Below are 21,628 nucleotides of genomic sequence, written 5' to 3'. Positions count from 1 at the left end.
CCGCCTTCGAGGTCACGCCGCATAGGCTACGACGGCTACACGGTCACTGCTGACTTCACCGCAGCCGTAGCTCCTTGGGGCCACAGGACGAAACTCTCTCCACCCAGGTATCTCGAACATTAACCTGCGTATCGGCTGCATTCGTCACGATGGACCTCGCTTCTCAACGCTGGTGCTATGGGCTAGGGTTCGGGCCCTCTCGACTCACTTGATCGCTGTACGCACGCTGCGCTGTCTGGTCTGCTGATCAGCTCGCATCCCGGGTCTTCGCGCGGACGACATGCGGGTTCCTGCGGACCTGGCCACGATACTTGTGGGACGGTGAACTGTGAGTATGTACTGAGTCCGGAAGCCTTGCGATCGTCCAAGAACGGAGCAACACGGCGACTTGTCAAGGGGTTCTCCTCATTGGTGAGAAGATCGCTGGAGAGAAGGAGGCAGAATCCCTGGGGAGCGCGACCGCGTCCCGGACGCTGGGAAGATCCCGAGGAACGACATAGGGAGAGTGTGTCGACCAGCGGCCATGAGGCGTCTCGATGTGGACTCGGAGTTTCTGGCTGGAAAGGCCGCGGTTCGAGGCCCTGGGTTCTTGCGGACCGCTCCAGGATATGTGGCATGTCCTGCGGCGGAAGAGAAGATAGGGCAAAGCAACTTTCGTCATTGGCGTCACAGGGATTAATGGGGATTCAGGGACTCTCCACCGAACGATGGTGAGTAGCTATCCGATCTGGGAGTTGTGCTCGATAGCCGTGCTATAAGCAGGCAGAAGTCGGTGCGGCAGCCGAAGTGAGGGGTCGTAGACGACATCGAGGGTTGATCAGCTTTCATGAAGGGGATGATCACCATATGAAGTGAAGCTGAACGGGGCACTGCGAGGCGAGGAGGTAAATCTTGCATCTCCGTCCGGATGAGGCCAGCGTCGTGGCGGGCGTCGTGGCGAGCGTCGCAGTCTCCTCCGGTTATCTCGCACTACGAGACGCCCATATCGACGGCTTTAGGGCAGGGCTACCTTCCCGATTGGGAAGACAATCATCTTTCTGCTGGCCTGCTGCCCGAGCTCCCGTTCCTCCGTCGCTGTTCTCAACGCCTCGTGTGCAGCAGCGGCATAACTGACCATCCTCGCACGACGGATCTCCATCTGATCCTCTCCTGCGACACCCACCATGCCTCCTCCACCCCCACCTCCCCCACCTCCAATCTGCCTTCCTTTCTTTGGCGGCAAGAAGAACCGCCGCAGACTCACGTACTCTGAGCACACCGCTACCGAAGACTACAGCTCTCGTCGCTCCAGCATCGACCGCCTCGGCTCCGATTCCTACTCCCCCACCGCTACTCTCACCTCTCGGGCAGAGAAACTCACCTTCTCATCCGAGACCGAGTCCTTCAATGTCAACGACTATTCCGATGCCGCTCGCGACGTCACTCCTGTCTTGCCCGTCCTCAAGCGTTCCAACACCATCTCCACCGCCAAAGAGAAGCAGAATACCGGCAAGAAGTGGGGCTATGGCTGGGGTCTCGGCAAGAAAGACAAGGTCCAGGTCGACATGAATGAGAAGACCCGTAGTCCTGGCTCTACTCCTCCTCCCAACTACAACTCTCCCCTTAGCGACAATCGTTCTCGTGAGACGCGATCCACCCACTCGCGTTCCGCCCACTCCCACTCTTCTAGTCAGCTCGACTATGCCCAGTCCGGTGCTTCTCCTCGTCGAGCCCGCTCAGTGTCCACCAACGGCAGTCCGATTCGCTACATTCCCCCGCCCTCTAATCACAAGCGCTCCGACACATACAAGTCTAACACTACCAAGGGCAGCGGCAGGAGCGGCCGTCCCGCCCTCTACCCCTCCGAGTCCTCGAGCACCCTCGTCGGCTCTGCCTTCGAGCGCAAGGTTCGTGATGAGGACCCGATCTCCGACAGGCCGGACACCTCGAGCAGGCTCGACAGCCTCAGAGATCTCATGCGCAGTCACGACCTTGACTATTAGTAAGTCGCTCGCATGATCCTCTCCGTGTCAGCTAATCTGGTCGTCCAGTGTCATCCCTAGCGAAGACTACCACGGCTCAGAATACATTGCTCCCCATGACAAGCGGAGGGAGTGGATCTCTGGGTACGTCCGCTATGCCTACACCGACCTCTCCGATGTCCGCTGATTGTGTGTTTCCAGGTTCACCGGATCTGCCGGGCAGGCCGTCGTCTCCAGGAACTCCGCCTACCTTATCACCGACTCCCGTTACTGGCTCCAGGCGCGCGAGCAGCTCGACCATAATTGGGTGCTCGTCGAGGCCGGCAACCCTGCTTCAGGCGTCAAGGACTGGACGCAATGGATCATCGATCGCGCCAAGGACTCCAAGATCGGCATCGACGCCCGGCTCATCTCGTATGAGACTGCGACAGCTCTCAACAGCGCGCTCAAGCCCAAGAACTCGAAGCTGCACTATCCCCCGCAGAACCTCGTCGACCTCGTCTGGCGCGAAAAGCCCCCGCGTAGCAAGGAGCCGATCTATGTCCAGCCTCAGGAGTTCACGGGCATGAGTGCGGGTGAGAAGCTTGCGCGGTTGAGAGAGTGGGTTCGGAGGCAGCGCCCGACGATGCCGTCGTACTCCAAGTCGGAGCCCAAGCCGTCGCAGATGCAGGTTGCGACGTTGATTTCGAATCTCTCGTCCATCGGTATGTAACTTTCGGCTCCTTGCTTCGAACGAGATCGACTCATGTTGGGGTCAGCTTGGATGCTGAACTTGCGCGGCGACGATATCCCGTTCAACCCGGTGTTCCATTCGTATCTCTTCGTCGGCCTTGACAGCGCTGTCCTCTTCATCGAAGAGGCGAAGCTCACCGACGAGGTCAAGGGCTACCTCACCTCCATCAGCGTCACTTGGCGCGATTACAACGACCTCTGGACGTTTTTGCGCCGCAAGGAGTGGGGCGAGGGCAACGTAAGTCGGCTACCGCTCTACATTTGGGCGGTGATTTCTCACTATCTCACCGCCTCGCAGGTTATCATACCCCCTCAGACGTCTTACGCGATTTGCCTCATGATGACGAGCTTCCGGTACACGGTTCTGCCGTCGTACGTCGACGAGATGAAGGCAGTCAAGAACGATGTTGAGATCAATGGCCTCCGTAATGCCTACCTTCGCGATGGCGCGGCGTATGTCCGCTGGCTTGCCTGGCTGGAGCAGAAGCTCCAGCAAGGCTACGATATCACCGAGTACGAGGCGGCGTGGCGTCTTACCGAATACCGCCGCAAGAACAAGCATTACATGGGTCTCGCTTACGAGAACATTTCTGCGACCGGGCCTAATGCCGGTGAGTCTATTTGTTGCATCCCTGCCGATAGCCACGCTGAGGTGTTTTGACTGTGCCTGCAGCACTGCCTCATTACGTCCCACACAAGGCGACTGCCAGGATGATAGATCGCGACACTCCCTATCTCAAGTAAGCTATCAGCATCACTGACAATCACCACGTTTCCGACCACTCATCTGCAATCGCGTAGTGACTCGGGAGGACAGTACCGCGACGGCACTTGCGACACGACACGGACCGTCCACTTCGGCCGCCCGACCCCCGAGCAGTGCGAGGCTTTCACACGCGTCCTGCAAGGCCACGTACGTCCACCTCATCTCGCCTGCCAAACCGCATACTGATTGATAACGAAACACGTTTCACAGATTGCTATTGACTCCGCTATCTTCCCAGAGGGCACGTCTGGCGCGAAGCTCGATGTTTTGGCGCGGAAGGCGCTCTGGCAGGATGGGCTGAACTACATGGTATGCCGTTACCTGATACAATCATCCGGATGTGTTTGGCTGACAGCGGGCGTGGTTGCAGCACGGCACCGGGCATGGGTTTGGCTCGTTCCTTAACGTTCACGAAGGCCCGCAAAGCTTCTCGTCAGACACCGTCCTCGTTCCGGGGCACGTGATTACCAACGAGCCGGGCTATTGTACGCCCTTCCCGTCGTCTCCTCACACAGTCGCTGACGCCTCATGCCCTGTAGACAACGCCGGCAAGTGGGGCATGCGAATAGAATCCGCGCTCGCCGTCAGGCGTGTCAAGGTACGTCTCTTCCACCGTTGCCGCCTGCAGGCAGTTCTGACCATAAGCGACTGCGCAGACCAAGGGCCAATTCAACGGTGACATCTGGCTTGGTTTTGAGCGTCTCACTGTCGTACCTATACAGACGAAGATGGTCAAGGAGGTCATGTTGTCCAAGGAGGAACGCCAATGGCTCAAGGTATGCCGCGCGTGTACTTGTATTCCGTCACACGGGAGGCTGACCTCGTCACAGGACCACAACCGCCGCTGTCTCGAACTGCTCGAGCCGTTCCTGCGGGACGACAAGCGCGCATTAAGGTACCTCCGCAGGGAGGCGGAACGTGGTATCGGCATCGCCGGCGCTGGACCCGGCGGCTTGACGATCGACTGGGATTGATTCCCGTCCTATACCTCAGCGACTCGGACGACTCATGACCCTATTATCCCATGTCTAACGCCTATGGACCACCGTCCTGCTGGTCTGGTTCATTCTCGTGCTGACAGTTAAACTTCGGACTCCGGGACGCTGAAGCATCGTTCCGGACATCTCTATGCCACCTTCCCCCCACTCACGATTCTCGTCCCAGATGTTTTCAACCCAATTAACATGCTTCTGGTCCTATCTGCGCTTTATTGTCTCGACCATCCTGTTTGCCGCTATGTCTCCACGACATTGTACGACTTACATATATCCTAACGTCCAGCCAGGGGTGTCGTAGGGCATTCCCTCTAAAAGCCGTCTCGTAACGTCTCTTTCATCCCCAGTGTTTTCACTTACTCGTCTATTCCCTCTTGTAGTTTGCTAGCTACATATACACCATAACCCATATATCCTCTGCCATCGGATTTTTGACATCCTATCCTGCTATCACGGATCCAGATTGGATACGTTATGCTCCCTTCTCTCTCCTCGCCTCTGCCTCTGCGCCTTTGCCCTTGTTTCTATTACTTATGGCGTCCGCGACAAGGCGCAGTTACCGGTTCTGTATATTGCTTGTGGGTCGTTTCCGTCTTGACTCTTCCTTCCCATCCGCTCTCCGGTCTCCGGATGCGGAGCGCAACCCCCTCTCCCGTAGATAGATGCTGAGCCCCAGGGTTCTGTTGTATGTACGGCTCGGAATATATCATTCCCGCCGCTTGTAAAGTACCTTCCCGGGTGCAAGAGGATGGCAATCGGAGTTGCCGGACTCGATGTCGGCTCCCCATAGAAGGACCTATCCTAGACATATATAAACTTTGCACTCGTGGTGCCCCCGTACACAGCTCATTCACGCATCAAACGCATCCAGGCTCAGTCGCGTGCCTCGAGTATTAGGCATCTTCGCCAATGGTTTGTCAACGCGAATGGACTATCCAGAATTGTCTCATGACATATTACTTTGTCCCTAAGTAGCGGATCGAAGGCATCACCGGGCGCTCGTCGCCCTGCGCTTTCCAAACTCTTCGTCTATAGAGCGGGGGCCTCTCTGGACAACGTTTGGTGCGGGCGGCCAACTGCAGAGTTGGGCTTCATTGCTGACCGAACACGGTTGGACCAGACATCTTTTGCTGTGAGCTGAACAGCTGTCAAACGGAACGATACTCGATCGACTTCATTACAGTATATAGATATGCGGAATAGATACAATTGCGTTGAGTGCAGAGCCTTCATTCGATGACAGAGATACAAGTACAGAACTTGACGTGTCTCCAGGAAAGACAGTAAGCGTAGCTGCAAAATGAACAATGTCTCGTTTTCGAACTCCAGAAATTGACGAGAGCGGCTTGCATTCAAATTTTGACTTCCTCGATGATATCTTCCGACGGGGCCTTCTCCCTATCTGAACGCCGGTCCGAGATGGTCACGCCGGCATTCACGGCTGCATGCTGCGTGAGCATCTCTACGTTGTCGTCGCCGTCGAACAAGCTAGTATACAAGCAGTCAGCCTACGTTCATACAAGTATAGAATGCACGTACGCAGCGGTCTCCTCTAACGTGCGCTGAAAATGAGAAGGAGTCAGCTAGGGCATAGGAGTAACGATGATAGACCACTTACGTTCTTGGTCTCGATCAGATAGCGCCAGATGAAGCCGATCTCGAATGCGAGCCAGCATACGTAAACAAGCTATAGGCAGTTAGCTAGAGAGCCAACGTCGAAAACAGCCTCACGTACATAGTACTTCCATCCGAGTCTATGCATATGTTGTTGTCAGCTCAGAAGATCTACAGACTTTGCAATTACTCACTTGGCCAATGCGATCGGGTTGATGTACCTAAAATTTGGTTAGTCTTATCCACATTGAGCACAGAGTGGACTGACTGGTTGAAGATCAATGATAACGTGAGCGAGAAGTTGAACACAGTAAAGCCCTTCGCGCGAAGGGCGAATGGCAAAATCTCGACCGTGTAGGATACAATAAGCGGCGTGAAGGCGATCTGCATGTGTCGTCAGATGTCTGAGAAGGGCAAGTCCTAGTGGCTCACGCACGTCATCTAGAACCCGAACATTCAGCAAGGATCTCATCCAAGGTACAAGTGTGACACGTTACTTACAAAAGGCGTAGAAGAGGACTTTGAAACTAAGGATTAGTAGCCAGAAGAATATGACATGATGGTTACGCACAGATCATGGCGATGAAAGTGTGGGCAGCAGCGATATTTCCTGTCTCGGAGTACAACGCGAAACAAACAGTTTGCAGCACCCAAAACACAAACATGCCTAGAGATGTGATGTGTCAGTGCTATGTCGCAAAAAGTCAGCGAAGAGTCTTACCGATGGTCGAAGCGATGAACAATGGGCGCCGACCAATCTTGTCGCAAAGGAGCCCAGCAACGATGGCGATGATGAAGTTATAGATGTTCAGACACCCATTCTGCAGAGGGGGGGAGCATTGTGGTAAGCAAGTGCGTGACAACAAACGACTTAATATACTCACAATGAGCAGCTGAGTGTTCGGATCGGTGACTTCAACGAGGCGACAACCTCAACGACTGATTAGACGGAATAACGACATTGCGGTGCTCACTGCCAATGGAAATGAAGATCTTATTCATGTCTGGAAGTGCGAACGTGAGATGTCATCGGACTCGGAGCTTCGGTTCGCTTACAGTACGAGCTGACAAAGCGAAGATGTCAATCAAGAGCCATACACTGGCATAATGAAGTAGCGACGCACATGAGATTGTTCCCAGACCATTGCGAGAAGAACGCAATCGCGATCATGATCCTCAGGCGACGTCTGTTCCCCGGGGTCTTGATGAGACTTGACCAACCGACGTTTGCTGCAATCTCCTTGTCGAATTGAATGGCAGCACGGATCTCCTCGAATTCGTACTCTACAAGTGGATCGTTGCTAATCCTTTCGTCAGCGAGGGATTGGTACGGCAGCATTCACTCCCGGCTTACCGATTTCCATTTGCGTGGTAGTAAGCCAGAGTCCTGAGCGCTTCTTCCTCGCGGCCCTTCGAGCACAGCCAACGCGGCGACTCTGGAATGAACCAAACAAGAAGAACTTGGATGACTGAGGGAAGAGCCTGGATGGCGGACGGAATACGCCAAGACCAACTCGTGGGGACGTGAAATGTGCCGAATGTCTGTCGGACCGAGCCTTCAGCGGATGCAGTTCAGCAAAATTAGTACTAGCAAGCGTACCGTCCAAGCAGCGCTGATTAGTTCACGGTACCAATCAGGTAGGTCATTCATCGAACCACGCTGTCACTGCGGACCGGTACTTACATGATACTTCCCAAGAACCTACGGATCATGCCCGACATTCTCTGTCATCGAGTGTAGTACGCGTGCGAAAGGATCGACGCACCATAATGTGTTATACAATGAGGTTGCGGGTGCGCGATGGGTAGGGTATGCGACCTCCGTAACGAGCACCGGAGCCGCAGCGGCCGCGAATGTAAGTCCGAAGCCGATCAGGAAGCTGAGAAATGAACGACGAGTGCATGGGTCAAACCAACTTTGCGCTCAAGAGGGATGATCGCCTTACCGTGCTCCAATGAACATGCCTACGGAGTGCGACGCTGTTTGGAGGACCGTCGCAATGCACATGATGACTGCACCAAAGAGCACCGCTGCACGACGGCCCAGGCCATCGGACATATACGGCGAGAACGGATACGCTGCTAGACACCCGATGTTCTGTATGTGATGAGTCAGATACATATGCGAATCGGATCCTTAATGGAGGGCCACGAACTTGTATCGCACTGAGGAGCCCGAGCTGCGCAGTCGATTAGCATGCGTCTATGGGAAACAGCTCGAGCTGCTAACCTTGCCACCAGTCGGGTAGTTGAACGCAACGTTCCACTGAGGAAGTGACTGCAATCCGTCTAGCGAGTTGTTATTCGATCATTCCACGACGGTGAGATACTGCTGATAAACATACTCATCATACTACCGTCGTATCCGTTCGTCGTCGAGGTGATAAGCCTATGGATAAGTGATGAGCTCGATCTCGGAGGCTCTTGACAACATGCGTAACGTACAAGAGCAGGATGCACAAGTTCAGCTTGATGAGCCGCGTATTCTTCCACCATGGTCTCGACTTGTCGATGAGATGCGCATACCCCTGACCGTTGTCAGTCGACACTGCAGCAGGACCGCCCATGTTTCAGCCGAAGCAGAGAAGCGCAGAAACAGGGTTGTTGGATGTCGAGGAGAGCGGGAGTGGGGGAGCGCAGTTGATTTTCCGGGGCACGAAGACCGATTAAGAACAGGGAAGGCAGGTAAATGTGTCTTCGGAGGCAGAGGGTGTCGGACCAGAGCGCAAGCACAGCACTCTTCCACGGCTGAAACGACGTAGGCACAGATGGAGCACAAACAACGAGGATTGCACGAGCCTGAGTCTTTATCTGTGCAACCCTAGCATGCGGTCGCATTGTGCCCGGGGTTCTCGAAGCGACGCGGGGGAATGTCGCGAGAAGTTTGGATGCGTACTTCGGGTCGATACCCTCGACTGTATTCACAGTGGAGAGACCCGAAAGCCGAATGGGTGGGTAATACATGATAGCGGCCATGATGCTGCTTGCGCAATCGCGGAACAGTAGCGGAAGTGTGAGGATGCACTCACTATCGCACAATGAGCCACGCAAGACTCGCGGACGCCCTTATGGGGATGGGGCGCACGAAGAAGACGCGTCGTAGCGTAGAGCGGGTGCTAAAGAAGCGGGGATCCAGCCATAAGCAGTGGTCGGGACCGACAACTTTGTGCGAAATTAACTGCCGAGCGGGTGTGCGCCGTACAAGCGTGGGTATGTGCGCCAGAGGGAGGGGAGAGTCGAAGCAGGAACCGTACCGAAGATTCTCCTTTGAGCTGGGAGGCAGGGAAATAACCCAGCTTGTAAGTCAAGATATAAACTGTCAGAGGAGCGTGGTGGAAGCATGAAGGAGGCCAAATGGTCGGCCATGTCGCCTTGCCCAGGTACTGTGAGCGATGGAGTGAGTGATCAAGACGATAGGGTGAGGCACGTCTCACAGTCGCCTGTGTGTTATCGATTGACGACAGCCGGACTCACACAGTACGGTACGGCATCCCAACCCGGTCACGTACACTTCGCATGATTGCGAGAATGGCGCATCCCAGGCAGGGAACAACATTTGGTATTAAACTCGGCCAATTCATAGGAAGCTGTGGGGCTGGGTGTCCTTCGCATCCTGTCTTCGCAAAGGTATCTTGCGTTGTTCGGCAGAGATTGCCAACAACAAGTGCTCACAGAAGAAGAGGTGAAGTTCACTCACCCGAGAATACCCCTTGCGCGACAAAACGCTACCACGAAGTTCCTGGAATACTGCAGGAATCTCTCATGACGATCCTAAGGGCTCAGAATATGTTCTGAGAAGTCAAAGAGTTGATTAGCAATCAGACGCAAACAAATCAGTTGCTAAGAGAAAGACCTATCACGATCGCAGTTTCTACTCGAGCCTTTTATTGGCCTTGTTGTGTATTTGATTCGGTTTGTCATGATATCGGATTGAACCATACCGCGAGTGACGTTAGTTGAGAGTCAAGATCATCGACAGAGATGAAGACTACTTCTTCCATGATCAGGCACGGAATGGCCCTGCACATATCAAGAAGCGAGGAAGGAACGCTGGGAATACATCGACGATCATGATGCGTTTGCGAATTCAAGAATGTACCACGACGCTAAGCCTGCGTAGCAGAGGGGAGGGACTCAAAAACACACTGGTCCTTGGCATTGAAGCACGACAATATATTGTGCGATATCTAGCAATTGTTGTTCTGCAAGCTCGGGTCTAGTGGGAGGAGAGATGACAAGGAGAGAGAAGTCGACGTCATTTTTGAACATTATGCGTGCGGTCGGCAAGTGTAGCCCGGTGTTGTGGTTTGTTTGGCATGAATGGCGAGGGCCGCCGCATCCGATACAATCTTACCTTAGAATCGACATTCAAATTGACAAGTATGAAATGGAACCGTCAAAGCAATCTATTAGGTGACCTTATGAACACAATGAGCGGAGAGGTAGAGCACTACTTTTATGCTCGTCTAACATGAGCGCGTCTATGTCGTAAGGCGTGTGAGAGGATAGCATGTGGCAGCAACAATAGCAGCAGCAGACAAGCATTACATGACAATATCAATACGTAGCTCGTCGGTATGTGTCGCCAACGACCACATCGCTTATACATACTTGGAGAACCAAGGGATGAGCGACTGAGCAAGGGTGTAACTAAACACGAGCTTCGGGCCTACAACCAAAATCTGGAGTAAAACAAAATGTCAACGTCTGTGAGCTACAAGGGATCTTTTCCTACGTCACAGCTCGCATCAATGACGCAAGAGCGGCACCGGAAAATCGACATGACGGCAATGAGAGCGACGACAACGAACCTTGGGCGTGAGACCTTTGAAAAGCGCTGTCGGACCCTCGTTCTTGATTAAGTCCTTGATCACTGTAACACCGGAGACTTTGCTCTCAAAATTCGCGTTTTGAATACGCGTCTTGACAGTATCCAGGGGCGCAGCGACAGTGATGGACGCAACAGCACCCGCGATGGAAGCAACGAAGTTCTGTCCCCAAGTTGCCTTGTGATAGTCCTGGATGCCGAACAGATACTCCTTCGTCACTGCGGACGCACCAAAGAGCTGGAGCAGGGAAAGTTTGATAAATTGCTTGCTTTGGAGAGTACTCGATCACATTAGACACGTACCGCGAAACTTCCTGGTGCGTTACGCGCGATTGTCCAACCCCAGCCGCGGTAAAGAGTGGTACCTTCCTCGAGGAATATCCGAATCACGCCACGTCCACGAAACGCTTCGGGATTCACTTGACGCTTGATCTTGAGCGCGTCAAGCGGAAGCAAGACCTGTCGGGCATGATTCGTCAGACAACACCATAGGATAAGCTGAGCTTCACGCAGGCAGCACTCACGACTTCGCCGATACCAGTCAGACTTCGTGCGACGCGTCAGAATATGTTAATCCTTCGGGAGCAACTGTGCGCTTTACCTTCCGGCCGTTGCCTGCAACACCATCTTTCCCTTACGCTCGCCAAAGGTGTTCGTGAAGCTCTCCTTGTAATTCTTCCCGAGGATGTCAGAGAACCATGGCTGTCCTCCGTACTTGTATATACGCTGGGTGACTTTGTAGCCGGCAGCGTAGCCAAGACCAGGGAAGAGGGAGAGAAGCTTGCGACCTAGAGGGGCAGTCGCATACTCCTTGAAGATGATGGACGATAGGGTAGACGAGGAAACCTGCGGACGTTCAAGAGAAGGGCGGAATCTGAGACAATGTGCCAGCGGGACAGCACGGGAGTACGCACTTTGGACTTGTTGCTCATCAAGCGCTTCGCGACGGTATCCACCGGATGAAACACCAGCAGCTCAGCAATTCCTAACCATTGTGTTCATGAAGCGGACAGTCAGGAAGGCTGTCTACACGAACGCACCTGATGCTCCTGAACCAAGTACGCGAGCCGTGCCGGAGTCGCTACCCTTGACATTGAGCTGAGGGGCCATGACGGATAACGTACAAGCAGCAGAGGACGCGAAGACGGACGGCGACGCTCTCCGATGAGCAGATTCTAGAGATGGGAAGGAGAATGCACAACCGTCTTTCCGGAAGACATTTACGACTCTACTTGCAGTCGGAAAGCGGGGCTTGAATCAGCCTCCGGATCTTGGGCGCTCATTCCGGGAGTCACTGGCGCGTGACCAGGATGGCGGGGGATCCCTTCCAGCTCCCGTGTGGGGAAGACTGGCCTTGCTCACTTCGGTCTGTTTTTACGGACGTCCGGAGAGCCGAGGCTCATGGAAAGTCGTCCAGTCACCCAAACCGCCTGCCTTGAACGTGCGGAGTGCAGCCACCGGGGACAAATAGATGACAACAACACAACCACGTCGGACCCGGGCCGGTCTCCGGCCACTGCGCTCGCTCGTCGTATCATAGGACGTCGACGTCATAGTCACTCGCCGCTCACATCTTCGTCTCTTGAGCGATGGCTGCAGAGGACTTGCCTTCAAGTTTCTTCCCCCGTAACCGTCCTCGACTACAACATGGGCTTTTGCTTCTCCTGTTGTAGGCGGCAGAAACCTTCACGCTTGTCCGACCATTCACCCGACCGTGAGCCTCTCCTCGGGGAGGGCCGTATCCCATCTGGATTAGGCTATGTTCGAAAGGACTCCCTTCCACCTCCGCGTACGGTGTACGACAAGGCGGCTGACATAGTCGCTGCCTTGATTGCGGGGAAGCTACCAACTCAGGAACAGGCGAATCGTCTCCTGCGGTATGTGACGAGCTCTGATATACTTACGGAAGAAGTAGCATGGGAAAACGCTCCCAGAACGGAGGAGGAAGAGGGGTTGAGAGATACTTGGAGGAGGTTGCTGGGAGATGTCAGGAATGCCGGGCAGGCGTTACTCAAGTTCGGGATGGAGAAGAACGGTCAGTGGACGCGTAGTGTATTTGTGGCACCCGCCCTAGTGGAAGCTCATGCCTTGTTCACGAATTGGTGTGCTCATTCTTAGATGATGATAGGCTCCAAGATTTGCTCTACCAGTTACGCTCCATTACCGCTGATTCGGTTCACGCAGACGTCGCGCTGGAGGTGGCCCAGGAAGTGAACGTCGATGTAAGCGCAGTTGGTACGTATTCCCATTCGCGATCCTTCCTCTCAGGCCCTCATGTTTATGGGGTAACGTTTCCAGTGCACGAACTTCCTTCACAAGAAGAAGCAGCTTCCGATGCATCCTCTCTTCTCCACTCCATCTACACATTAGCATACGTCCTGCTCACGTCCGCTGCATTCCGGGTGATTCTCTCCGATGTTCTCCTTATAGCACGGCAAGCTGTCGCAGACGTCGCGGCGCGCGTTGGGAATGCTGCTGCGACAGTAGAGAACATCGCTGACGACATTGAAGAAACAGTTCGACCTGGAGGCGGCACGGTAGAAGAAATTAGGTGGAAGGCATCAGAGGCAGTAGACAACATCACGGATGGAGCACTCGAAGGAAACCCTCACGACTACGCGACCGGGAGCACACCAGGAATCACGGAGCAGATCCAACAGGCGCCAGATAAAATGAAAGAGGCCGTAATACGTCAATTGCAGGACGTACGTGGATCTGAATTGCGGTCGTTGAACAACAGGACATCGTAATACTGACTCATTGAACAGGCCGTAGCTCGAGCACACCGACAGCCATCGTTCCGCTCCGCCCTCCGCACAATCCTCAACATCTCACGCAAATATGCCATGAAAGTCCGCGCGGCATCGGAGGCATTCTCCGACGCATCGGCGCCGGTCTTCACGCTCACTCCCGTCGTATGGGCGGACCCTCCTGTATCCCGAGCCCTTGAAAACCTGCGTATCCTTCTAGAGCGAATGTCTTCCGGGTACGATCTCTCCTACCTCCTATCCGCATCCTTGGCGGTCATCACCGACATCGTCGCCGCACCCGCCGAAGCGCTCTCCGAAAGCGAGAGCAAAGTCGTCCTCAGGACCTGGTTTGGCTCCCTCGGAGATTGGCTCGACTGTGCGCTCCGCGATCCCAAGTATGTCACGTCCGAGACAGGCTGCATGCGCATCGAGCAGTTGTACGACCTCGCGCACAAGCTCGTGCAAGACGCCGAGGCCGACCCAGAGTCTCATTGGGTCCAGCATGTCCGGACATTCCTGGCAGAGGTCGATAGCTTCATCTCTGCCCTCGGACAGGACCGCACGACGAACGAGCTCATCAAGTCCTTGTCGGACCTGGCCACGTCCGTCGCCGACGCCGGTGCGGATTTTCGCGCGAGCCTTCCCGGAGCGCTGCGCGGGCGCGCAAGTCTCGCAAGGCGCGAGGCGCTCCAGAGTTTCGCGCTCTGGCTCCTACCAAGGATTTTGAGAGTAGCGAGCGCGATACCGATGCCCCGCATCGAGTACGTTGACAGCACTATCGAAGCTGTGATCGACGCTATACTGTTAACGGCTCCTCGACACGGCGTTCGAGGGGAGGAGACTTTGGGGGTCCAATCGTCGCTCGTTCCAGATCGCGTCAGTGTCCAGAGCTGGAACGAGGTCGTACTCGACATCGATAACACCATCGTCCTCCCTCAGCCAGGCCCCTCCCTTCTGCCCTCCCTAGCGGGCACGCTGGAGCAAGTCGGTCTCGCGGAAGCCGTCGAGGAGGGCCCTCCTCTACCGGCGTCCAAGATCCAGTCGCAGACCACGCGGACGAGCGTGAGCGCGCGGACCCGGACGCGCGTGCATGTAGAGGGCGTGCGTGTGTCCGCCCATGACGTCGCGTACTACATGCTCTACAAGGGCGCACGCTGCTGCGGGCTGCGTGTCCCGTTCACGTCGTACGAGGACGAAGGGCTGATCAGCGTCGACGTCGGCAATCTCGATCCCGACCCTTCTCGGGGCGGCACGGGGACAGGCTTGGTCGTCGACGTCGAGCTCGAGTTCGACTCGGGCGCCGCCGCGCAGCTCGAAAGCAACAGCACTTGGCTGTCGCTTTTCACGAGCTCTGACCCCGGCCGAGCTCCGTCCGCGGGGCCGCTGTTCAAAGTGACCGACGTGCATGTCGACGTCCGCGGGCTGCACATCGACCTAGCCCGCACCCGACATGCGATCCTCAACGGGCTCTTCGTCCGGCCCCTCGCGGGACCATCTGCACGCGCGGCGGTGGCGTGGGTCCTGAGCGAGCAGATCCGCACAGCTCTGGAGAGCCTCGCGCAGTTCGGGGGAAAGGTAAGGGAGAGCGCGCTTGCACGTCAGGGTGCGGGGTCTTCGAAGCCCTCATCGGAAGGAGCCGAAGACGGCAGCGAGGAGAGCGCAGGGGCTGCCGAGGCATGGTGGGGCGCGTTCCTGGAAGAGCTCGGACTCCTCGGGTCCGCTCAGGGTCAGCCCGGTCTTGGTGATGACGAAGGAACCTACGAGGACGAGGACGGAGACGAAGAGACGCCGCTCGTCGAGACGCACACGCGCGCGACGGCCCGAGGGGTCATCCGGACGACCGTGATACAGGACTCTGCATCCACGGGTGCGGACCCGGAGGAGAGCGTGCTCGCTGTCGGGATCGGTCCCCAGATCCTCCCAGGGAAGGGCGGGCCGTACAGCGAACGCTCGTCGCAAGACTCGGACTCACTGGCGGACGATCTCAGTCTGAAGGACGCACGAGTGCGCGCAACGGAAGAGGCCAGGGATGCTGCGGGGGAGGTGACTCAGGCGCAAGAGAGTGCAGAGGAGAGTCTGAGGGCCGATGTCGAGCAGGTGGTACAGATGAGAGAGGAGATAACTGGGGCGGAGGCTAGGGGCGAGGTGAGGACGAGAGTGGAGAGGAAGAAGAAAGGTTGGAGGAGTGCTGCGTTTGACTTGTGGTAACGGAACGATCAGGTGAGCCCAGAGACGACATCCGAGATGAGAACGTTCGGACTCTGTACACTTCTGCTCACAAATCGAGATTACTTGCAAGGTGCCGCAGTAAGCTTCGCGGTCTGCACCCCGGCGTCGAGTACCCTCATGGCGGTAGTTCGGTAACACACGTGACCGCGTCATCGGCATCCGGGCATCCGTAGGGCTACAGGCATCCACGATACCAATGATAGCACAAACGATCAGAGCGGACTCTGATAGAGATTGCTGCTGATAGAGACAAGTACAGATACAGTCGGTGGGTAATCTTACACCGCGGCGCGTTTACTCTGGGGTTCGAGAGGATTCCATGGCTCAGGCAGAGATGGAGGGCTCGAGTGAGCCGGGGACGATTTCCACCCAGTAGCTGTGGGATGGGTGAGCTCGTGTGGAGGACGTGCAAGAGAAGGAAAGGGACGGACCCGTCGGGGTCGAGGATGAAGGCGATGTTCTTCATCTTGCCGTCGGTGAGCTTCTTCTGGAAGCGGACGCCGAGGGACTCGAAGCGGGCGCAGGCCTTTTCGATGTCGTCGACGGAGATGGCGATGTGGCCGAAGCCGCGGCCGGGGTCGGAGTTGCCCGAGGCGTAGCCGTGGAAGTTGGGGTCGGACTCGGTGCCGTGGTTGTGGGTGAGCTCGAGGATGCCCTCGCGGTTGAAGCGGTTTTCGGGGGTGGTGCCCTGGCCGTGGTCGTAGGCGAGGAAGTAGAGGGTGAAGGAGTCGAACTCGTTCTCTAGGGGACGCGGTCAGCAGAGGGGGTGGAGGAGAGGGGGATGGGAGGACAGACTGGTGACAAGATCCATGCCGAGAATCTGGGAAAGGGGTCATTCGTGCTGTGTGGAGTTGCAGAAGAAGACCGACCTCGGTGTAGAACTTGAGGGAGACCTGAGGGTCCTTGACACGAATCATGGTGTGGTTAAACTGGAGCGATGGTGAGCGCAGATGGCATTTGGGCGAATGAGGGGCGTACCTTGTAGCTAGCGGTCTCTGCGGTGCGCGGCATGGCGGGCGGGCGGTAGGTGGCGAAAAGACGAGGATGGAGTGAGATCTGGGAACGAGGAGGAGGCGGAGGGCGGGGGGAGATATATCTGAGCGATCTGCCGAGCATCAGAGCGCACTCGGCGTCCTTGATCGATGACGCGGGGGACGCGGTCGACGCGAAACGCGTGATCCACAACAGCCGCAAACAGACGCGATCGCGGCCTGTTGACTCCCGCTCTTCCCCTCCCTCTTGCTCACCGCCCTCTTGCTCCCCGCCCTCGTCGTGCCCCGCGACGGACGCGATGCCCCCCACACGATCCTCACAACATCCCGTCTACGTCTCCACCGACCTCGCCAACATCCCCTTCAGGTTTCGCCGCAAAAGCCTCTCTGAAGACGACCTCCCCAACCCAGACTATTATCTCGTCCCCCCTTCCCCGTCCCTCTCTCCATCCCGCTCTTACTCTCTGAGCTCCTCTCCCCCCTCCTCTCCCTCCGCTCTCAACTCCTCTCCTATTCGTCCTCATCTTGACACCGCCAACATTCACCCGCCCTCTAGTCCGACGCGCCCGCCCGCCTACCATGGGCACGGCTACGCATACACCTATCCTCGCGGCCTCTCCCATCGTGCTGCCTACGACTATGAGTTTCCATCTGCAGAGCCCAAGCCGCTTCCGCCGAACGCGCCATCGCCAGCATACGCTGCCATCCTCCCTCCTTCTGCCTCGTCCCCCCGCTCCAGCTTTTCCTCTACGTCCCTCTCAGACGCAAACGCGCCCGGTGCTTCGTTTCCTTTAGCCTCAGAAAATCGTGTAGTACTCGGTACGTGCTCTGCTCTTGCTCTTGACCCTGATCCTCCTATCTTCTACTCTCCCACTCCCTACCCACTTCACCTAGCCTCACGAGCGGGCGTGCAGACCATGGGTCTTCCCCTGGCCTGGACGCCCCTTCGTGCCTCTCGCCAGTCCATTTCCTCCCCCGTGGCCCCACTCTCCCTTCTCCGGTCACTTCCTCTCCCCCGTTTCGCACTCCTCTATCCGGGTATCCGATCCGATCAGCCCATGACCTCTCTTCCTCCTGCGACCTGCTGTCATTTGACGCGCTTGACTGTGAGCCGTGTCCGCCTTCCGTTTGGTGGACACAGAGTTTCCTGCTCTGGCGTCCGAGCGGACGATATCAGACTCTAACTGTACTATCCGGACAGCGATCGGGGCGCTCAGTATACGGTGCAGCCGTAAGCTTCAGCAAACGGCGCGCTCGAGGGGATCCTGCGCGCGCGTCTTGATGGGCCGTGAATGATGCCCACCGCGCCATGACGCGATGTCAGTTTCGAACTTTTCCTCACCATCGCTTGATTGGATCGTCTCTCCCTTGGCGGTGCGGCATCTGTTCTCGCTTCCCGTCGTAGCTCTTCCTCCCGTGTCTCGGCGGCTTTGCGGACGCCGCCCCATTACTCTTCAAGGCCGTTCAGCGCGCCTTCGCCTTTCCCCCCTTCCGTTCCCTCCGTCTTGTCTTATCAGCCTTGCTCCAGAGCAATACCCACGTTACTGCGATACTGATCGGCGCATACATGTTCCTGTACTACCCTCATCCAGATGACGATGATGACGATATCGAAGACTACGGCGGATTCTCGCTCGACCTCGACGACATCCTGAGTCTCCCAGGATCGTCACCCTCTCGCAGGATCTCGTTCACCACCTCGTCTGAGCGCGACCGTCCATTCGTTCGCCCTCCAGTCAAGCCCCGCGCGCGTCCTCCGCCAAAGGATGTGGACACGCTACTCCCTTTTCCTGCCACATCCGTCTCTGCTCTTCCAGCAGAACCTCGCGTCGCGGAGCCTCGGTGCGATAGCACCCGCACCTCAGCGGCTCCGGCGGATCTACCTCCCCCCATCCGTGCGCGCTCGGCCTCACGACGTTCGACGTCTCTCCTTCTCCCGCCCCCGACTCCGGACACTCGTGCGAACGACAGCGCTGTGCTCGACGACCATCTCCCGCCCTCCTCGCCCATCTCCACGCCCGCATCGTCATCCTCGCTGTCCTCCCCCTTGCGCCCGTCCGATCACACGGCCACGACACGTGAACAGCACCTAGATTCAGACTTGACGCTCCCGCCGTCGTCCCCCATCCCCATTACCGCTCCGTCCACGCCCGCGTGCCACGAGCATGTTGAGAGGGTGGACGAGATGGTCCTTGACCTGGACTCGGTCGCGAGCCCGCCCTCGCCCACTCTGGACGCGCTCCGGATCACGTCGCGAGTCTCGGTGCGCGCGCTGCTCAACCCTGCGCCTACGTCTGCTCCCCGGAATTCGCAATTTGCTGCCACCGCTGTGGTGGAATCAGCTGATAATGGACTCCCTCAACTGGAGCTGCCGAAGGGGGGCGCGAAGGTCGAAGTTGCTTCCGAGATTGAGGCTCAGGTCGCGGTGGAAGACGTTGATGTTGAGATTGTGACAGACGGCGATGTCACCCCGCTCGTGCTCCCCGAGCCCGAAGCCGTCATGGATGCGCAGGAGGCGACCGAAGAAACGGAAGTGGGAGTTGAAGTCGTGATAGAAATGGCGCCCTTGGAGTCCGTGACTGAGGAGGAGGTCGAGGTTCAATCAGCAGCTCACCAGGTGCGTCATGCGATTGACGTCTCGCTCTTCTGGTCTTGTCCTCATGATCTCATGGTCCGCTTCTCTGTCCCCTCCGTACCCTCGCTGGACGCCTGCCTAGATTGCTGTACGCGAACCTTCCCCCGCGTTCGCGTGCGCGGCCGTACCGTTCCCGGCGTCAGCCTCGATGGTGGCCGTCGCCGCCACTACTGCAACATCACGCGTGCCTTCCCGTGCTCCCTCAGTAGCCCCTTCGGCCTCGCGTGCACGCACGCCATCATTCGTACAAGGTCAGGAGATCCCATCATCTCCGCTCTCACCCACGCCTTCGTCTATCGCGGACGGCGATGCCGTTTTTGACCTCATGGACGTCGATCTTGATGCCGAATCCTCCGCGCTTGTTGCCGGCCCGAGCAGGAGCAGCCACAGTAGTCGCGCGGCCTCCCCGGTCAAGGCGAAGGCGAAGAGACACGCTGTCGCTGAGCCCCCGCGGAAGAAGGCGAGGCGCGATAACGACGCAGACATTTCCGGCGCCAGAACGAAGCCCAAGCATAAGATCAAGCGGTCGCGCACGCCCACTTTCACGGACAGCGAAAGCGAGGCGGAGGTGCAGGTGCAGAAAGCGGTCATGAACGTGCCGAAGAGAATCGACGCGAAGCGTCTGTCCCCTGAGCCGTATCCTCATCTCGCGAAGGCCGCGCACAAAAAGCGCCCTCGCGCCATCCTCTCCGACGATGAGACCGACTTGGACGCGTCGCCCGCAGCTCCTCCCCCGGCACCCAAGAAGGACGGAGAGCGTGAGCGGAAGAAGGACAAGCCGAAGAAGCCCCGCGCGAAGGGCTCGGCCCCCGACCCCGAGCTCGAGAACGAGCCACTGCACGCGTCCATGTCGGCCGCGAAGCCGAAGGCAGCCAAGTCTTCGTCTGCCCCGAAGAGCGCCACGAACATCGCGCGCCCGGAGCTCCCTTCCGCTCCCGTCGCACCTGCAGCGGCCAAGCCGCGAGAAGCAGCACCCCACAAGGCGAAGCCCTTCACGTCCACAGCGGCAGCTGGGAAGTCCAGAGCCTCGCGCGCTCACGACGACGACGCGGAATCCTTGGTAAATGCATACGAGCTCCCGCTCCCCGCGCCCGAGCTCGAAGGGATGCTCGTCGAGACCCTCGCGACTGCTCGCGCGTCCTCGCTCGCCACTTCTGCCCTCTACGGCGCGCTCATGGCGGCCCGCCCCGCCCTGCGCGACATGGCGCTGCCGACGCTGAAAGGCGCCGTCGTCGCCGACGAAGACGATCAGGAGAAGGGCAGAGATGCGACGGGCAGAGGCCGGGGCGCAAAAGCGGACGCGGCGAGCCGGCGCGCCTGGGTGCCCGCGATCGAGGCGATCCTCGAGGCGGGCTGGCGGCGGTGCGGGGTGTTCGGGAAGGTCGTCAACAGCGGCACCGTACGTCCTCATGCTTCCCATTGCAATGTTGTCGTCCCTGAATGCTGATGATCGCGTGCACGCAGGACCTGGCGAACCACTCGCTGTCGCTCGAGGCGCGCTGGTTCTACGACCCAGACCGGGACGCGGACGCGGACCGGGCGACGCTCGTGCGGAGCATGATGCGCCGCCCGGGCAAGCGGAGCGAGACGAAGAAGGCGAAGCAGTACTACTGGCGGCCGCTCCCCAAGATCTCCCGCTGGGACGCCGAGGACGAGCTCTGAGCGGGCGCCCTGTGCGCGGGACTTGTGTAAGTTATGATGCTAAGTGAACGTCTTGACCCTGGTCTTGTACATAGGTAATACATATGTGCGTATGTGTGCATGTGCGTGTGCGCGCGCGCCTGCCCGCGCGTTGACGTTTGTGGCTCCATATGTCGTTTGTTGTGTCTTGTTCGATTTGTGTGGCGTTGGCGCGTTCGATCTGTCGCTTGTCGTGTGCATACATGTAGACTCGTTGACGCTGTCCATGGTTACGACCTCCACTTTATCATGCACAGCTACTATTGTTTTCCTCGAGCTCGATGAACGCTTTCTTCGTCGATACGTACGCATGTAATACGGTATTTCTGCCTAAACATCGAATACTATCCAAACATTTGCAACTCTCCTGGCCTTGTGCGCTGCGCTTATACCTTCGAGGTTGGTCAACTCAGGTGTAGGGATAGAATGCACCGGCGCGTGATGGT

The 21,628-nt window shown here is 57.3% G+C and overlaps 7 protein-coding genes across 7 annotated transcripts; 3 read left to right on the top strand and 4 right to left on the bottom strand.

The window, feature by feature from the left end:
* Window positions 1-1,544: 1,544 nt before the first annotated feature.
* On the top strand, window positions 1,545-4,433 carry DICSQDRAFT_50944 (Creatinase/aminopeptidase; the record flags this gene model as incomplete). Its single annotated transcript, XM_007362194.1, has 12 exons — window positions 1,545-1,981; window positions 2,031-2,105; window positions 2,163-2,665; window positions 2,720-2,931; window positions 2,992-3,304; window positions 3,367-3,433; window positions 3,495-3,606; window positions 3,670-3,768; window positions 3,830-3,944; window positions 3,999-4,057; window positions 4,116-4,235; window positions 4,290-4,433. 12 exons carry the CDS (start codon window positions 1,545-1,547, stop codon window positions 4,431-4,433), a joined length of 2,256 nt encoding a protein of 751 aa, XP_007362256.1.
* Window positions 4,434-5,660: 1,227 nt separating this feature from the next.
* On the bottom strand, window positions 5,661-8,635 carry DICSQDRAFT_79902 (general substrate transporter; the record flags this gene model as incomplete). The annotated part of the gene is made up of 23 exons (XM_007362193.1): window positions 5,661-5,942; window positions 5,994-6,016; window positions 6,073-6,141; window positions 6,190-6,208; window positions 6,263-6,289; window positions 6,337-6,452; window positions 6,505-6,509; window positions 6,570-6,587; window positions 6,640-6,735; window positions 6,790-6,889; window positions 6,953-6,981; window positions 7,043-7,072; window positions 7,125-7,132; window positions 7,193-7,369; window positions 7,423-7,610; window positions 7,669-7,681; window positions 7,753-7,770; window positions 7,835-7,948; window positions 8,015-8,166; window positions 8,225-8,248; window positions 8,299-8,357; window positions 8,414-8,457; window positions 8,514-8,635. The coding sequence occupies 23 exons, from the start codon at window positions 8,633-8,635 to the stop codon at window positions 5,807-5,809; spliced, it is 1,587 nt and encodes a 528-aa protein (XP_007362255.1). The 3' UTR covers window positions 5,661-5,806.
* DICSQDRAFT_133228 (uncharacterized protein) lies at window positions 8,621-9,861 on the bottom strand (the record flags this gene model as incomplete). The annotated part of the gene is made up of 2 exons (XM_007362192.1): window positions 9,543-9,861; window positions 8,621-9,451 (listed from the first exon to the last, which is right to left on the bottom strand). A coding segment is annotated over exon 2 (406 nt), but the record flags the coding sequence as incomplete, so codon positions are not given.
* Window positions 9,862-10,456: 595 nt separating this feature from the next.
* On the bottom strand, window positions 10,457-12,091 carry DICSQDRAFT_99565 (mitochondrial carrier). The gene is made up of 7 exons (XM_007362191.1): window positions 11,937-12,091; window positions 11,811-11,881; window positions 11,498-11,742; window positions 11,421-11,442; window positions 11,200-11,355; window positions 10,880-11,134; window positions 10,457-10,750 (listed from the first exon to the last, which is right to left on the bottom strand). The coding sequence occupies exons 1-7, from the start codon at window positions 12,004-12,006 to the stop codon at window positions 10,670-10,672; spliced, it is 900 nt and encodes a 299-aa protein (XP_007362253.1). The 5' UTR covers window positions 12,007-12,091; the 3' UTR covers window positions 10,457-10,669.
* A 408-nt stretch (window positions 12,092-12,499) lies between these two features.
* DICSQDRAFT_133225 (uncharacterized protein) lies at window positions 12,500-16,248 on the top strand. The gene is made up of 4 exons (XM_007362190.1): window positions 12,500-12,931; window positions 13,015-13,131; window positions 13,195-13,601; window positions 13,665-16,248. Exons 1-4 carry the CDS (start codon window positions 12,919-12,921, stop codon window positions 15,852-15,854), a joined length of 2,727 nt encoding a protein of 908 aa, XP_007362252.1. The 5' UTR covers window positions 12,500-12,918; the 3' UTR covers window positions 15,855-16,248.
* Window positions 16,218-16,886, bottom strand: DICSQDRAFT_34997 (glyoxalase I; the record flags this gene model as incomplete). The annotated part of the gene is made up of 5 exons (XM_007362189.1): window positions 16,218-16,251; window positions 16,307-16,616; window positions 16,671-16,695; window positions 16,745-16,804; window positions 16,854-16,886. Coding segments are annotated over 5 exons (462 nt in total), but the record flags the coding sequence as incomplete, so codon positions are not given.
* Window positions 16,887-17,317: 431 nt separating this feature from the next.
* Window positions 17,318-21,548, top strand: DICSQDRAFT_133221 (uncharacterized protein). The gene is made up of 3 exons (XM_007362188.1): window positions 17,318-17,686; window positions 18,460-20,901; window positions 20,967-21,548. Exons 2-3 carry the CDS (start codon window positions 19,651-19,653, stop codon window positions 21,162-21,164), a joined length of 1,449 nt encoding a protein of 482 aa, XP_007362250.1. The 5' UTR covers window positions 17,318-17,686; window positions 18,460-19,650; the 3' UTR covers window positions 21,165-21,548.
* The last annotated feature ends 80 nt before the right edge of the window (window positions 21,549-21,628 follow it).

The sequence above is a fragment of the Dichomitus squalens genome (assembly GCF_000275845.1).
Source record: "Dichomitus squalens LYAD-421 SS1 unplaced genomic scaffold DICSQscaffold_3, whole genome shotgun sequence".
NCBI lineage: Eukaryota > Fungi > Basidiomycota > Agaricomycetes > Polyporales > Polyporaceae > Dichomitus > Dichomitus squalens.
The sequence above is the reverse complement of the archived record's forward strand: the minus strand, read 5'-3'. Positions and strand labels throughout refer to the sequence as shown.